At 37.1% G+C, this 18,775-nt stretch overlaps 1 protein-coding gene and 1 non-coding gene across 11 annotated transcripts in view; both read left to right on the forward strand.

Moving 5' to 3' along the window:
- LOC105689490 (neurexin-3) overlaps positions 1-18,412 on the forward strand; it is a 147,679-nt gene extending 129,267 nt beyond the window's left edge. For 5 of the 10 annotated variants that reach the window (XM_048650204.1, XM_048650208.1, XM_048650210.1 and 2 more), the window contains 5 exons: positions 8,460-8,701; positions 8,769-8,892; positions 10,767-10,940; positions 11,638-11,818; positions 12,213-18,412. In XM_048650204.1, the coding sequence (XP_048506161.1) occupies positions 8,460-8,701; positions 8,769-8,892; positions 10,767-10,940; positions 11,638-11,818; positions 12,213-12,660 (1,169 nt within the window). In that variant the 3' untranslated portion in view covers positions 12,661-18,412. The remainder of the gene's footprint in view (positions 1-8,459; positions 8,702-8,768; positions 8,893-10,766; positions 10,941-11,637; positions 11,819-12,212) is intronic. The other 5 variants (XM_048650205.1, XM_048650209.1, XM_048650214.1 and 2 more) reach the window with 3 other exon arrangements.
- On the forward strand, positions 9,293-9,397 carry LOC112694972. Its single transcript, XR_003150279.1, has one exon. It is a non-coding gene; the product is annotated as a U6atac minor spliceosomal RNA (small nuclear RNA).
- Positions 18,413-18,775: the final 363 nt, after the last annotated feature.

Genomic DNA, 18,775 nt, shown 5'->3' on the forward strand with positions numbered 1-18,775 from the left:
TTGAAGAGAAGAGAAATCAATTTTCAAGCATGCGTTGCACGGTTGTTTCTCAACCGATTATCCGAGACAACATTAACTCAATGTCAAGGTCCAAAGTTTGGGGTGAACTCAATTTTTATTTTTCTCTCCTAAGGAGTTTTGAATTTCATCGCAACCCTATCGCTACTCGAGCCCTTGAGGAAGGCTTTCGGACGACCTTCTCAGCGTGTATGAACCTCTGTTTTCTGTATCCTCTACGAAAGCCCCTCGGAGCTTGATTTCTCACGGTTAAGAAACGTATTCTACGTTTAGGCACCCGGCGAGATCGAGACTCTTGAACCAAGTTGAACTTTGAACAACAAATCAAAGATGGCCGATGTAAACGCTTTACACTAATGTAAAAAGTTTTCTCAGCGGATGCTCACGGTGCTGGGATGGATCACCTAACCGACCTTCCCCCCGATTTTTTGTGTCGATTTTTTTCCACCACCAACTCCTCTTTTATCCTATCGGAAATTCGTTAACAGGAAACAAATACATTCTCGGAGAGAACCCGCAGTATGGCAGGGTCGGAGGTCGAAGGTCAAACCGTCTGAGATCGTATTGTTTCTCACGTTGTTGGCTTCCCGCCAATAGCCAGCTATACGCAGACTTGTATCTGCAGTTCCGAAAAATTTACGAACAACTGTCGCCGGTTCCTCCACGTGCGGTAAATCCGTTGCACCTCTTCCATCCCTCAGGATGCATACAGAACGGCCTTGAGGATCGATAAAAATTCTACACCCTCTATAAAGAAATCATCAATTTCACAAACGTCTGAATTCATTTCCGAGTCTGCTCGCGGTACGAGGATCGAATCGAATCCAGGGTGGGTGGTGAGGGGATGCTTACGGTGTCGACGAACCAAAAAAAGAATAAGAAGGAGCGGAAGACCTTCGCGCATTCCTTGAAACTCCTTATCAACGATGTTCTCCCGTGACTCGAAGCGCCACGTACCTCCACCGGTTTCCCACGCGCCGTCGTTCAGTTCTCACGCGCATCCGCCTGTCCTATAGTCATACGTACCACGCGTACATGTATTAAGTCCACGTTGCCCCGCCGCGTGAGAAAAAATTGTCCCAGGAGTCCCACGATTAATGGTTATGTTGTTAGCGAGGGGGAGGAAAAGGGGGCGGGGGGGGGGGGGGGCTGGCGGTTAGGGATATTGTTTATTGGCATCAATGACGTCCTCCTCCTCCCGCTCCTCCTCATCCTCGAAACTGAATTCTATGGTGCAGCACGGACTGACTTCTTAAGGCAGCATGAGGTCCTGACCAATCGATCAGTACTCTTCTCTCCTATCCCAAAAGGACTCTCCCACGGTTCGTGGCTCGCTGGCTGTTGCTGCCGATGCCCACCGTCGTCGTAACGAGATAAGATCCCGTGGGAACCCCTTGGGAATATTTTTCACGCTCGAAAAATCAATCGGGGGAGACTCTTGGAATTTCTCGTTTCATTTAATTTTATTTTATCCATTTACCGGTTCTTTTTTTTTTCTCCCGATTTTATGCGTTCACTTTTTCTTTTACAAATTTGACGCCGCCGGTTCTAGATGTTATCTCAAACAATTTTCTTACTACTTATATATAGATGAATCCCCGTTTCTCACACCGGATCGGAAAATTATAGCAGAAATTTTTTCATCACCAATACGCTATCGGATGAGAAATACGAAGCTCAAAAACCATATTGCGGGAAATTAGATGAGATTCCTGAATTTCGTTACACGCGTAACGAAGCACACCATCGAATAACTACATACGTACACATTATTGTACGCGAATGGCGTGGGAGAATTTCTCTAAGGGGGCAAAAATTGATCTGGTTTCGTAGCAGGCGTCCAGAGATCCCGAGGAGGAGTTTTACCTCCGATCCGGTGTACGACGTATTCAAGGAGCGTTTTTCGTTCCCACGGGATTGGATCCTACCGCTTATAGACTACGGTATACCTATACCAAGTTCAATGGTATCGTCGGTTTCACTTATACAATACAACTCATGTTATACTCGTTACGTACGCTCGCCTTCGAACTTTTCGAATGTTACTCTACCGGATTTCCCGACTTCAACTGAAATTTGCGATTCTGTATAAAGTTGAAATTCTGTTTTTTTTTTTTGTTTTTTTTTTCTCGCCCATTTATGAAGAAGGTCAATTTATTTTTAACACCTGTTTTTTACGTTACATACAACTACGTATACGTATAACTTCTGCGGATTTCATACTCGATTCAACATGGTAACCATGAATTAACGTATAGAAATTATGTAAAGATTGTAAAGGTTGGTAGACGAGCGATTAACCGACCTTCGTTTAATCTTATCGTAGGCTTATAATTACGTTTACCATATGTGTATATACTACATAATAAAGTACCGCAGTGCAAACGCCGGCGTCCTTGCATCACGTTAATATACCGCACTTGCGTAGTTGTATACGATAAGCAGGTAAATATATATTATTATGGATCATATGTATTTTATATTATCATTACGTAGAGATTATACGTGATTATACATCGCAGCGAGCACCTTATGTATATATATTGAGATAATTCAACTGACAATGAGACGCGTCGTTATCGTTGTCCGGCGTCAGTTTTTACTCACAAACTTGAGAAATATGTACTCTACTTCATTTTTGGGCAATTGAATTAAAAATATCAGGTGCCCATCCCACTCGACGAGTGAAGTTTGAATTGTCTTAATCTTAATCTTACACGGTCAATAATTATTGCCACATGCCTTGAAATAATAAAAAATGAAAAAAAGGCTTCTAGCTAATCTTCGTTCAATATATCATTTGGCGTCACAAGATAATCTGCACTCGTAATTTCAAGGTCTTAGTATTTTATGAATGACATAAAATTGAGAACCATTCTGCGACCGTTTGTAAAGGGCAGTTTTTTTCGAATAACCTGCCCACCCTACTTCTAATAGCACCTTCAGTTCGATGTAACCCTGGTATCTCAGAGGACATATTCTGCCCCAAAGCTCTGGGGCTTCTCACGCTTGCAGCGTACCGTCTGGTGCGCCTCAAGAACCCCATCATCATATCCACTGAGTGACTGTCGCATTCCTGAGACCCAATCTCGTTATTTTTTCTATCCGGTCTTTTCCTACTCCATCGTTGGTTGTTTTTTTTTTTTTCTCCCATACCAGGCGGTGCGGCGTGAGAAAATATTCTGAGAAACACGTTGCGCACACCTATTAAGAGATTCAAAACTTAGAATCCGATGCAGTCTAGACGCGAAGAATTTTGTTATAATTTGGAATAGCCTGCCCCAAACTCGATATTATTTACAGCGCTGGGTCTATTATGAAAAAAAAATAAAACAAAATTGAATTTTTCGTTTCAAAATAATTCGTGGGATTTGATAATGGTTTTCGTTCCTTCGTCGGCACCGTCTCAAAAATAAGAATCCTTTCTTTTTTTTACTTTCTGATGAACCCCGTAAAGATTTTCGGCCTCTTCCCACGTTTTAGAATCTTGAGATGCGCAAGGCGATACACAGCGCTCTGCCTCTTCTACGTTAACCCTGCAGGGGTTACGTCAGGGTCACCAGTCACGGGCACACCCCCTCAACCGCTTTCTCATGAATTTCAAACTCCCACATTCGAAGCCGAAAAAAAATCTCACAGGCTTCATCCTCGTGAGAAACTTTTTTTTTTTCATCCCATACAACCCACGTATATCACACGGTTCACGAATAAACCCGACCTCACCTAACCCGACCGGACTTTATTCTCACAATCGGGCGCAGGGTTAAAATCTCGTTTTGCGTCGGGATAAATTGACTCAATGCATGTGTAGACTAATCACGTTCAACCAATTATTAGTCTTGTCATTTGCAATGGTATACGCTTCTTTTGGTGTGTTGCGATGATCATACTTTTATTCAAGCTCGTTTTAACGTCATTCGAAATTTCATTTTAATGATAACGATATTGAAAATCTCGTTAGTCGCATTTTCTTCAAATAAATAAATACGCAAGCTCAAGAACAGATATATGAGAAAATTAAATAATCATATTTGGAACTCTCATTGACGAGTCTATCTGATTATTAGTATATCTTGTTGGTTTTTTTTTTTTCTTCTGACTAAATAACGTGACGCGATTAAATGTAATCGTAGCAATACGAATTAGAACGAATATCCCCTAAAACAGAAGATAGCAAACGTCAAAAAGGTTAGGGCCCAACTAAACCGAGTGTTTAGAAGCATCAGGCGACCATGAATAGCGAACGGATGATCTAAACACGCGCCAAGATCAGAGATCTCTCACCACTATATAGAGTTACACATTCATGAACTAGGCAAAGACAAGTTCTCCAGATACGAGCAAGAAAACGTGCTTAACGCGCACGCCGGATGCTTCCCTTATAGCGTTGCCTGTAAACATGACGTTAAACAACCTATATAGTTGTGATACCTTATAGTTATTATTTATTCCCTGTTGTCAATTTTTGAATGATCGAAAATATCCGATCCTCATAGTCCGTATCACGGTCAGACAAAAAATATATGATCGCATACGTACATATATATTCGCTCGATGTAATTTTTTCGATTCTTCTTATTTTCGTTCTCTTTCTCTGAGCGACAAACTGGGAGCGGAATTTTCGACAAGATACATACAAACGTAAAAGTAAGAGTATTACATTCGGTGCCTGGGAATCACGTCTGTTTCCCACACCCAACGTTTTATAATAATGCGGACCTTCTGTTTCACATCGGAACAGCGCGCGAACTGAAATATTCCCAAACCGATCGTGAGAATCATTTACCGTGGGGTTCAACGGTCCTAGTCGTTATCGTTGTCTGGAATTTCTCGAGTCGAACACATTGAAGCGGTCACGTGAAGCAAACCTACTCGGACCCTTCCGTCTTTTTTCATACGCGAGATTCGTGACAAAAAAAAAAAAACGTACGAAATTCAGTCCTCACCATATACAATTGATACAGTAATTCATAGTGTTCAATGCAATCCGACTCCGATTCGGTGAATAATTTTCATAATCCAATTCAACTGGTTCTGACGAGTAAAGCTTCTGTGATATACAAGTGTGACCAAACTGCGCCCGCGCTGGACCTAAAGACAATCAATCATTTTGCCGATGAAAACGTGTTTAGTCTTGCCAGGGTAACACGAGAGTAGAAGGTATTCTCAACCTTCACCAGCTGCGAAGGTCGATATTATGGAGTAGCTGCTTTTATATTCCAGTACGACCGTTCGATCTGAAAACGCCGCAGACGCGTTATACGAACCACGTTGAGCGACCGAGTAAGAAAAAAAATGCCGTTAATCACGCTCTTCGCCCTTTTCTCTCGCCAGGAAAACGACGTATCTGATTTCAGTGGCGAGTTGAGTTTCTTTTCTCTTCTCGTCAATATTTCGCTAGTTGTAAACCATCATTTTTGATTGAGCGTTCCTTCCGTGCGAAAAGAACGTTTCTTCCGTTCCGTAATTCGAATCGTCTGACACGGAAAATCCTTCGGGAATTCGGTCCGCTGCGACTACCAATGCGAGTCAGCAGGCGTGACGTAAGATCGCTGTAGTGATAGGTCAGTACTTAGGCGTGGGATAGGCTTACCGGTTCAATGAGATTAGGCAGTTCCTTGCCCAATCCTCCGCTACTTTCTACCTCGCTGTTTTCCTGTTAGTATCTAACCAAATGCGCCACTTGTCCAGACGCCCAATAGCCGGTCCCGCAACCTCAACCTACTTTCGGGCATAGCGGCGCCTCCTGCAAGGCCATAATCTCCTAGCAAGTTACTTATTAATTTAGATTATGTCGTGTAAGAGCTAATTGCCTCGTGATCTTCGGTCACCTGACACTTCTCGGAGAAATCTCGGGCTGAATTTACGATATCAGTAAACTCGCTTGGTTCCGTTGAATTCGATGAATATATAGGGTAGCTATAACGGAATTCCACACGTCGTAAATATGTACGCGGATTCCCGACGTATCATCGAGATCATCGATGACGAGAAAACAAGCAACGGAACGGTGGAATTTATCGCTCAGCGCAATTACAGAATATTATTTTAATTCAACGATGAAGCGTATACGTAAGAAAATGGTCGCGTTATTCTCAAGTGACTACATCCTCCCCTACGTTTGTTCAGGTGCCTGTTTCTCAAGAGCGTGAACTTGTTTCCGTTCCGACCACACCCATGGTCGTCATGTTCTCCTAGTAAAGTGATACAGTTTATTGGACTTCTTCAGATTGGAATGTAGCATAAATTACAGAGTAAACCCCCTGCCACCTTTAATCTCTACTTCCGGTGGTTGGCTCGCTCGAATTTACAAGAGACTTTAAGAAGCGGTCAGAACAGATATGGAATCATAAAATCCTGTTACCAAAAATGATCCAACTCGTCAGTAAAAGATGTGAAAACACGCGCCGCTGACCTTGTCCCTGGACGAAGTAGACCGGGAACTTGGCAAATTATAAAATGACGACTAACCAACTCGCATTTCATGAAACTCTGTTAGTTTGACTATGCTCAACTGCCAAGTGTCGCTCAGACCATTGTCAGCAATTTTTACTCATCGATTAAACAGTAAGTTCTTCGGATATCCCAACAAATTTCTTCAAGTGTTTCAAGGTCTTGGCAAGTGTGAAAAATAAATTCGAAAAAAGACCGACGGTGTAGATTCAAGTCGAACGATTTCTGGTTATTATGGTATAACGTCGTTGTAACCGAAGCATTCGGCCACGTCTCTTCACAATTCCTGGTATCCTGTTAGGAAGGGAAGCGCTCAAAGACCGCGATGGACGGACATAACAGGTTTCCTGTGTCCTCCATGGCCTCCGCTATTCAAAGAAGACAATTTCTATGCTATTTACTCGTCGTTGAGTATTATTTAGCGGCCGAAAATTTTTTTACCAGTTTCTCACCTGCGTCGGTCATACGTCGTTTGTTCGACGATTCCGAGTAATTAAAATTCCAATGACTTCGAATCTTCTTGATTACGCTGACCACAGGACACCTGCCGACAATACCAAAGTATAACAATAAACAAAAAATCGTCCGTTGCGGCAAACAAGCATCGGACATCCATACAATATCCAAAAGTCCTCCTGTGGCTTCTACTTTCCTGATGAGGCAGCCGGCCAGGCCCATTTTTTCCATCCAGTCCCTAAAATTAGACACTCTTCGTAAGCGAGAACGGAAAACCTGCCAAACCTGTTACTATCCTAGTACTAATTCGACTTGGGTCTCGCCGCCAGCATCATCCTCTAGAACAGATAGACGGAATGGAATGGAATGGTTTGTTCCATTGAATTGTGGTTCCATCCTCCACCCGCCGTCACTATCCTAGTTGCCTAGTAGAAAAATAGCCGTATTATCGATTTTTTCTAATCACGATCTTCTTTGACCGACGTGCATGACCTCCGGGACTGGTATGGCGTCCTGGTTTATGTTTCGGATTAATTTACATATCTGGAATGAGGTGTAACGACCGAAGAATGGAATGATGAATAAAGTTGGTTGAACTTCAAAGCTGAGAATTTCTCACCAGCAATTCCGAAATGCTTTCGCACTCTGTCCACAGACATATTGTACAAAAAATTCTTACTTTTGCATATTTTTTTTCTTTTACCTTCCTGCCGGAAAGAAGCCTCCGCGTATGCCATTTATTTATAAACCCAAGTCGGCCGAACGTGTGAACGACCTTGTTTCGAAACGTATACTTGTTACGACACGCGTATAAGTCCGAACCAATTGACAATGAGTTTGGCGTGACGTTATCGATGTTGCAATATGCAACGCGAAGGGCCATATCAATTAAGGTCTCAGTTAAGGTCCGAACTAGAGATTACGCTCGTCTACGTGAGACTTCGGGACTTGTATGATCGCCTGTTCCCAAAACCAACGAAACTCAGACCCTCGGAAGGGCAGAGACAAGAATAAGGGCCCCTTGAATTAACAGTCTCAAGACCGTATGGGATCTCCCTATGCTGCATTCTGAGAGATGGGGGAGCACTGACCGTTGGTCAGTTAACTACGAAGACCGACTCGAGCGTAGGAACGGACAACCAATCCACTCGTATGCGAGCCTGATATCTGGTCAAACTGAAACATCCGTCAAACAAAGACTTGTGGATAGATTCAGAACCCTTCCAAGCACAACCCTCTCTCTTTTTGTCGAAGACGAGCATCTTACGAAGAAAAAAAACATCCACAATCATTAATTAAGACGGAGATTTTTTGTTAATGTTCTTCCAACCGTTGAAACCATTTCAAGAATCTTTTTGATTTCACCTTCGAATTGTAAAAAAATTGATATTTTTCAATTTATATAAAGGTGTCACATGGAATTGAATTTCTAAACACATTATACATTTTTGTATTCATACTTCTATTCCCTGTATCTTACGTGGATTCCGTAATCGAAGCGAAAATAACAAACTGTTTAACTTTGTCAATAGGTCATCAGCTGATGGTTTTCAACAGCCAGTCAACGATCCAGATCGGAGGACGTTGGAATCGCAGTAAGGGTAGAGTGGAACGACCTTTCCTCGGTGTCATAGCTGGAGTGGTCGTAAACGGTGCTCGAATTCTTGACTTGACGGCCGCCAGGGATCCAAGAACCTCCACGAGAGGTGACGTGCAACTTCTCCCCGTGGGAAGTCTTCTGGATAGAGCAGCTCCGTTGCAAAGGATGCAACAGGTGATTAGTTTGAAAAACATATGCAATTGAGATTCGGTTGTTCTAAACTAAAATGATTTTTTTTCAGACTCCGGCATCTGGTTTGCCCGGAGTGGTTGATGACCTTATTTTTTCTGGAGCCGGAAGTGGATGTGCCGGTGACGACGAAGACGAAGAATGTTCACCAATAATTGTATCTGGTTCCGGTAAGTGTAAGTAAAATTTCGACCGAAGAACTCTCACTTCGTTCGAGACTTGTTGCTGTTTGGTCTCTTTTTGTAATAACATTACAACTAGATATTTATCCATCTAAATAACGGATAATAAGTATATCAAGAGACTGATATTATATAAATTGAAGAAACGAATACGGATATTTTTTAATACTTTAAAATAAGAATTTTTTTGTTTAATAAAAATTTTTGTCAAAAACCGTTTTTGACCACTCTGAAAAATGGACACGAGTCACTCCTCCGATATTGTCAAAATAACTTTTTCTATAAATTCAATCGTTTTTGAGTTATTCGCAATATTGTTGAGGGTGAACTTTCTCGCTAGCGCTGGTTTTAGCTGTTGGTTAGTATATAAGCCCAGCGCAATGTACGTACAACTGTGTAGTATGAAAGGAGAGACGTTTAGCACTCCCCTAGACAAGGATGGAACACATATAAACTGGTAAGGCACTGCCACCAAGGTGGCTCTTACCACATTTTTTTTCGCGAAATCATCTTCATTTCTCATTTTTTTATTATTTCCTGCCTTCCATTTTCGTTTTCTAAATTTCCTCCAAATCGTTTTGTTTCTGACATCGATGGCACTCGATCATACGTTATTTCTGTTCTTGATATTTGTCAGTCACCCGAAATAAATCATTCCGTACCAAGTAAATATCAATACCATAAATCTGAATGAATGATCTGCCTGGAAATATCTTTAGTTCGGAGTTTTACAGCCAACATTTCTCTTTCTGTCGTAAATTTTCAAAAATTGGAATATCATACAAAACATTTCTTCAATCAATATGACAAAAGATTGAAAAAAAAATGGGTTTATATTACATTGCATTTAACAATCCGACTCCTTAAACGGAAAATAGGGAATTTAAGCATTTATAACGGCTTACAGTTTCAATTCAATTAATTGAAGCCAGTCCGGTAAAAATCATTCGGAAATTGTTAATATAAAAAAAATCATACGTGTAGTACACGAAAATTAAAAAAACAAAGTCACACGCGTAATGTGAAGAAAAAACTTATCTCTAAATACTTCTTCGGACGGTCTAACCGAAGGAAATAAAACCAAACTCAACCCAGCCCAACGTTTGCGTTCACGTTCGTCGAAGCGTTCGCGCCACCCCGCATCGTTCCTGCTTTCCTGGTTGTATCTTCAATTCATTTGCATATTTCGGATCGTCGGGATAATTCAGAGTGATTCGATAGTCTTTGTTTGTCCTTGGGCTTTGTACTAATCATTCGTTCGTATCCACACCGTTCGTCCTTTCGATCGTCATTTACCCACCTACTTCCCACTTCCCTCGTCGCTCCTCTCCTTCTCTTCGTATTTCAAAGCTACCGGATCACCTTCTCGACTGAGATGACCTCCTGATACGAAATCTTCTCCAACTGACTAAAAACTGGATTCTGATCATTCCTGCGATCAATCAATAACTTCAGTGAGACGATAAAATTTCAACGTCGGTTCAATGTTTCTTGATTCTTCAGAATTTTTTTTTTCCCCGTTTCTTATTCTACCTAATTATAGGTGGTATTTTATTGTAAATCTAGATTGTGTACTGGTGGTGAATACGGATTAATAATCAATTATCTTATTCTAATATTAGGATAACGCGTTTCTAATTAACTGCGCACGCTATATTCTAGACACTTATTATTATATTCGTTGGATCAATTTACTCTGTTGACGTCATCTCTGAAGGGGGTAACACAATCCTAATTATAACTCTTTCCGATTGTTATGTACATATATATATACTCGCATACAACAATCCATATACATCGTAGACGTATAATATCGTATGCCGCTCTGAAGCTATTTTAAACAAGGTATTGAATTTTAAACTTTCCAGATGATTTGATAACACCGGTGTATGTCGCACCCACCCGGTCACCGGTTACCTTCAAGCCCAAGGGTTATAAAGAAAATATTCAAGAAAGACCATCCTGTGATGATGAGGAGGACTGTGAAGTTGGATCTGGAGACCCTGGGACCACAGAAGAAATATTCGTCACTGCAGCTACAGGTGCTGATAATTAATTTTCACACAATGACGGCGTGATTTTCCTTTTTTTTTTTTTCCATCTATGTTTTTTGATAATTTTCGGGAGTCGCAGAAGTTTTTTCATGGTTGAGCATTCGTTCGAATCGATATTATTTCGTTTCTACGGGCTGTACGAAGGGTATGACCTCTATACAGTCTCGTAAGTTGAGTTTTTATGTTCCTCGTAATCGGACCACTTACCCTTCTTAATTATTGCTTGACGCTAATGCGTGCCCTTCGTCGCCCTCTTCGTCCTCTTTTTCGTCCTACATTACTCGTATTGATCCAATCTACACTCCTCCCTTTCTTCGTCGTCTGTCGGAGAGTCGCAACGTGCTACGGGCATATTGTCCCCGAGTCTCCGACGATTAACCCGCGTACTTCCAAAACCTGAATAATTACGCTTGAATTATTTATCGGTTCTAATTACCCTACTACTGATTTCTCTGAACCGATAACATCGATCATACTGAAATCTGACAAATGAAATGAAATGTGTTCGTTTCTATTTATACCAAACGCATGGTATCGTGCATGCAAATCATTGTATACTCTTCAGCTAATGCATCAGTATAGAAGAGAGTAATACATGGTAGTACATTGATAAAAAATTTGAAAGCTGAAAGGGCAATCGAAAGCTTGATATTCTCAGTTCCATTAAATACTTTTGTACTTTTAGATTCGAGCGCAGTTTCGTACACAACATTACGGGGTAGTTCAACGAGTCATTCGACGACGCAGACGCTGCCAGGTTCTGCTTCAACGCCATCCCGTGGAGGAGTCTTTGTGGTTTCCACGCAACACGCTGGTACGACACAATTCAACGCTTCTTCAACCGGCGCTGACTCCAGCCATGACAGGTGAGCGCGACGAGCTTATTTGGATCATATATTTTTTTTTCTTTCGTCATGCTTTACCATTTAATGCTTCCAATCGCTCGATTTTAGGAAGAAACGATGTGCCGTTTCGCTGCTTTAATTTCATTGTATATATTTTTTGTATGCAAAAATGGCACTGAAAGTTGCCAGGGGTGTTTTGATCACCCAGAAAATTCTGCTAGGAAAATTTGTATCTGTACAAACATATAAAAAAAAAAAAAAACAAATGAACTTTTGAATTCTTGGAATATTGAATGAAGATCTCGGATATTGATTGTTGTTATTACATGAATAATTTTGAAAAACTAACGACAGCTGTCAATATTGTTTACTGTGATCCAACATGACGGGATGATATTGATTTGATCGATTACAGTAGCAGTACCGTGACCCATAGAGTGACTAGTACAGTGGGAACAACGTCTGAGGCAACAACAACTGACATGATGGAGCCACCACCACCGCCTCCGCCACCGATATATCCGCCAATTTCTACGCCCCCGAGGACGACTACTAACAACAATAATAACAAAAGGATAACTTCAGAAGCGGCTGAAAACGCTGCACTCATTATCGGAATAATAGCCGGAGCTTTGATAGCGATTGTACTGATAATACTGATAATCCTCAAGTTCAAAAACCGACCGGAAACTAGCTACAAAGTTGACGAGACCAAAAACTTTTGCCAAGATCCAAACGCCGCGCTTTTGGGAGCTGCTGGTTCCGAACAAGCGTTTAATGGTGCTCTTAAAAATGGCGCTGGTGGGGCTAGTAAAAACGGCAGGAAACAAGAACTCAAAGATATTAAGGAATGGTACGTCTAAGAGGGAATGTTATTATTACGGTTAATTTATTATTAGGTAAAGAATGTTTAAAGGTTCGACGGTTGGACAAAATTAATGAAGATGGCGACTACGCACTCGGCTCACTTATTTTTTTATGATGGGCATGCTACAATGTTGTTCTCTCAATTTTTCATTATCACTTCTATATCGAATCTTAATCCAGAGTTAATTCAGTAATCGTCATGATTTTTCGATTGTACTTAAAAATGTTTCTTAACTTAACAATATTTTTTTTGATTTCAATTGATTTCTGAAGCCCATGAAAAATTTCCAAACAATTTTTCACTGGATTTCCGCAAGGATGCATGGGGATTTTCAAGGATATTTATTATAATTTATACACCAAGAATATTTCAATAGTGTGTACATTGATGTCACGATTTCACTGACTTCTACCTGTTAGTAACAAATGTCAGCTGGTATTCCAATTGAAATGATTTAGCAATTGTTATGAATATCGAAGCTAAAACCCTCGATCGAGTAAAAATACCATCTTCTGTAGAATATGCAATTGGAGAGACAGATTTTACAGTCTTTTCATATTCAGAGAGAAAAAAAAGTCAGTCAACTCGTGAAATTTGTCATCGATTCCCTTATATCGTCGGATAAATTCTGGCCACTAAAACTGTGAAAATGAAATCCCTTATACTCAACATCATAAACTATGATTTTTTTTCAGATCAAAAATTTTATTTATTCACTAATAAAATGTTATCCTAATGAAATTTTGTCATTTCGCTTACCCTTTCATATGATATCTGAACATCTAAATACTATTGTAGATTAACGGATGATACAGGGTGTTCTTAATTTTTCAAATTATTATCGTGAAATAAATTAAAATATGCCGCCATCTTCTTTAACGATAGAGACAAAAAAAAAATATAATATGCAGCGATCCAAGACTGATTGTGTTACAAAAAAATTGAAATTATAACTTTTGAAAATTACGCCTAGATCCGGGCAAACCCCCTCCCCCTTTCCCCTTCGCTCCTTCTGCCCTGATAAAATGGGAACTTTAGGCGCAAGAACTACAAGAAATTATGTCAGAGATGTATGAATGCGTGAATTTGTATCTGTGACTTAACGAATCGATTTATGAAATACGCTGAAAACGTACGAATTAAGTAGAAAGAAGTTAAAACCGACGGCGAAAAAGAAAAATGTTATCACCGAGTCATCGCATCATCTTATTGGCGTAACAATTATGTATACTAATGGTATATCCACTAAATAATAATGATAATGAAAATAATGATTACAACATTAATGATACAAATACTATTAATAACAATATGCTCCTACATTAAAATATAGAAAACCCGTGTAAAGATATTAATTATTAGTCAACAATTTTTCCTATGTTATAGATAACAAATCATGAATAAAATATAAAAATAAATTACAGAATCTAGACGCAGGTTCTGCTATAGATGTTCGCTCGACATTTCTCTTTTTTTTTCTTTTCTATTTCTAGCGATGTAAGCGCTCAAAAGAAAAGAAAAAAAAGCTTACGAGTTGTTCAATAATTATTTATAGCAAAATTTTGAATTTTCCTAGTCATTGTTGTTACTATTAAATAATGATTTCATCAATGATACTTGAAAGGAAGGAACAGAAAACAACACTGCTGAACTCACATTACCCGCGGGCTTTTGAATAGGACTGATTTTTTTCTGCATATAGTGATCTTTGATAATTATTATATATCCACGTATTGTTGTATAGTAAAAAAAAACAAACCAAAAATACCGTTTATATATATATGATCTGCAATGTAGTATACCTATACGTATATTTCAAAAAAAAATTAATCAAGATATAAATATATGTATAGATATATCATTGTACATTAGATAATTACATATGAACATATAGATATATATCAATTGTGTTATAAATGTAAATTGTTTATTAAATTATTATTAATTACACTACATAGGAATAATAATTGCATAATAATAATAAAAGTAATAATGATAATAATACTAATAATAACACTAATAACAATAAAAGTAATAATAATAATAATAATAATAATAATAATAATAATAATAATAATAATAGGTTTCAAGAATCAGAATCGCGAGTATTAATATTATTACTAAGTCATTGAAAAAAAGATTCAATAATAAAGATAATAACAAGCAAACATATGAAATATAAGATTACATAGTTAATAATGAATAAAAATTAAGAGAATAAAATTTTAATTAATTAATACAGCACCCGAAAAACTTATGAAACTTTAAATAAATAAATCAACCTGCAGTAGCATGCAATATGCTTGTTATACATATAGATATTATTTACAAGTATGTATAAATCCGATATATATATGAATAACGATAATATTATATTATACACAGGGTGTGACTGCAGTATTGCCGCAATATATTTAAGAAATGGAACGAAAGAAAACAGGAAAAATCATACATACATATAAATGCGTTATTTCAAAGTTGAAGCTAATTATGAACCTCGGTTTCAATAATCGTTATTAAATTATGCACAAAATAAGAATAAACTTTATGTAATTCATAAAAGTGGTGTATAGCAGAGTGTTAATAATCCGCCTTGATTTCAGGCATTCCATTGAACTTGACTGTAATCCTATAACGTTGAAATTTTCAACAGTTAACCAACAATATTTAGGTGTAAAAGTAATATTGCTCATCAGATTTTTAACCGCTGAACGACAACAAGCCACGCTCACTGCATTTTTTTTAAAATAAGTTGAATTGCCGACTTGAGAGTTGTTTTCATTTACATCCATAATTATCATTACTTTAAAATAGATATCCTAATCTTCGAAATACTGTAATCACATTGTTAACGTTCTATAAAAAATTGATCAAACGAAAAAATGAACATCCAACACAAAAATGCTTTTCTTCTGCGCAAAATCGCCAATGAAACGGCTCTGTGCATTGAGCAAAAGTGCAGAAGTGATTTTCAACTATATGTCGAATTATTCTAGCTTTTTGAAAGTTTCATGTGAAAACCAGAATCAAACAATGTCCAAGAATTCGCGCGATGCGAAAATGAAACTTGCGGATCCTTCTCTTCAGGTCCGCTATGTCTTTCGCTGAAGTAACTAGAAAAATAATAAAAATAATGTTAATAACAACAATAATAATAATTATAATTATGCTTATCATAATGAAGACACTGTGACTGAGAAAAGACAACAAAGAAAAGAAAAACTATAAAGTGAAAATAATTGATACGTGTATTATAATATTACATAGATACCTGTAGGGTATGAAAATTACAATAAATAAATGGACGATTCAAAAGTGTACAGTAACAATAATAATAATACTAAGAATAACCATAACAAGAATAATAATCAATAATAATACTTACTTTTGTTGCATCAAAAATATATCCAGTAGGGGTCAGATCGGACATTACTATAGCCACTTAGATTCATTTTTTTTATATGATTCGAACGGGTTTTCTGAATCCAACGACGAAAACGAAGACAGAAAAAAATGAAACTAAATCGTATACATATAGACCGTGAGAAATTATATAAATAATATTAGCATATTATAATTCCCACTGAATGATCGCCATCTTCTTGTTCTTCTTCTTCTACTTGTCCTTATTCTTCTTATTCATCGTCGTCGGGACGTGAATTTAAGGTATGTGTCTATTATTCTTATCTATATATACAATGATTGTGCTGTTATTTCTATTTAAATGATGGAAAGAATACGAAGTATTATAATAAATTACGTTTATCTAATTCACGCCACATTCTACATGAATTTTCAATAAATCACGTTTATTGTATAAAGTTCCACGTTGTTTTCACTGATGCTTGATTGAATATACTATAGGATATTTTTATGAAAACTTATCAGAGACAAAAATAGATAAGCATATTATAAAGCCTACGCATTGAAAGCGAGGGTTTTCAAATTTAATTGGCGGTATGTGTTTTCAAACACAATCAGAAGTATTAACATTATTAGAAAAACAATTGAAAGCCAAATGCAAGATGGAATATAAAAAGCACTAACGATAAGTTGGCACCAATCTGTCAATTCAATTTTTGGTCATTTAGAATAATGTATACCCTTAATATTATCATAATAACTTAAAAAATGTCAAATCCCTATTAGGTGTACGGAAAAAAAAACTTGAAGAAAAATCATTGCACGTTCAAATTTGTCACAATTACCTTGATCACGCCTATCTTGTAATTTCTTTAGGTGTATAAATTGGATCCAATTAGATGCATATAATCATGAGACTTTCATATCTGACCAGATCTAGAATCAAATTTAGAAGTTGAAAACAGTTGGATCCAGTCGATCCAGTTGGATCTACAAACTAACCGATTGATCTGGAAGGATCTATAGTTTGATCAAAGCTGTAATCCGATATTAGATCAAAATATCGATATCATAGTGAATTCCACCGCCAATTTCCGATGATGATCTGCATATCCTAAATCTTGATCGATCAATATATATTGACAGAAAAAAAAGAAACAATCTTCGCATGTTTGACCAATCAATTAATCAAATAATCAATTGACAATAAACATGATTATTAATTAATTGTTTTCATCTCTCATGGTTATTCATTAATTATTTTTATCATTCACTTTCATATTTCATACGTATGTACACATCATTTAATTTTATAATCTCTTCATTACACTACTAATATAACATTTGAAAAGGGTTTTAAACTGAACCAATCGAATGAAGCGACAGAACCAGTTGTATGTACGTTCATATCTTCTAATAAGTATATCGTCGATATTAATTGATTGATTGATTAACTGATTGATCGATTGATTAACCCTTTCATTAGTATCTGTTATACATATATGTATGTATATATTTATACTTATCATCCTGGCGGTTTTACACCTGTTATAATCGGAAATGAGAAATATATTATTACTATACCTAAATCAACATTCGCAAAATAATGAGAACAACAATAATAATAAGATCATCCACGACAGTGATAATGATATTATTATTAAATAGTAGTAGTAGTAATAATAATAATAATAATAATAATAATAATAATAATAATAATAATAATAATAATAATAATAACAACAACAATAATAATAATAATAATAATAATAATAATAATAATAGAGATGCTAGTTAGATGGAATTATATTTTATGTTACTGTACATAAAATAATCCTATATCACCCGGAATACACTAATGATATATGTAAACATGAATCATCATATACATATATGTATAATGTAGTATTTAAATACATGATTATGAATTATCTAATGTATCGTTAATGATTGTTATACGTATTATAGGTAGCAGGTGTGAATAACTACATGACTCGCAGCATTTTCAATTACAGTTATATTTTTGTGGATGCTTTTTGTTTATTTATTATCAAGTATCATCTGTCTAAAGCGTAGTATACATACATATACGGGCATGGAAAGAACGATTGATTGAGAACTAATTTTATGAAGAAAAAAAACTAAATGAATAGCGCTATACCCATAGTAATACCATATGAAAATTTGGCATAATTATACATATATACATTAATTTAGGCATGATAAGTATATTTTAAATTCCACTATTATTACACCCCGAGATTATATGAAATATGTAAATAATTACAAAATATACCTTGGTCATCTGATAATGTTATGATACTAAGAATTAAATAATGATTAATAAAATGAATAAAGTGCTGAAAGAATAACTGTAATATAAATTCAATTGAATTCTTATTCATGGCACGTTGTTTAAATTATTTAGAGTTATCCTGCAGGAGTGCGAGGTCAACCATTTTTTCAAAATTTTCGGGATGCGTAGCCCGTGAAACAAATGACCTAAAATAGGCCGGTGGTTTCTTATCCCACCACCCCACCCAAACCTACCCTTATCAACCACACTCTACTAGCGCTGTGATCGGAATAATGGTGAACTAACTTTGCCGCAAACGCTTTTACGATCTAATAACGATATTGAAACGCAAGAGTTCGCAAATAAATTTTGATCAATAATTGTGCATTCGGTTAATTCATGCGATTCTATGCGAGGGAATGGAGTTCATACAAAAGGAATAATGATATCG

The sequence above is a fragment of the Athalia rosae genome, chromosome 2, assembly GCF_917208135.1.
Source record: "Athalia rosae chromosome 2, iyAthRosa1.1, whole genome shotgun sequence".
NCBI classification, from domain to species: domain Eukaryota; kingdom Metazoa; phylum Arthropoda; class Insecta; order Hymenoptera; family Athaliidae; genus Athalia; species Athalia rosae.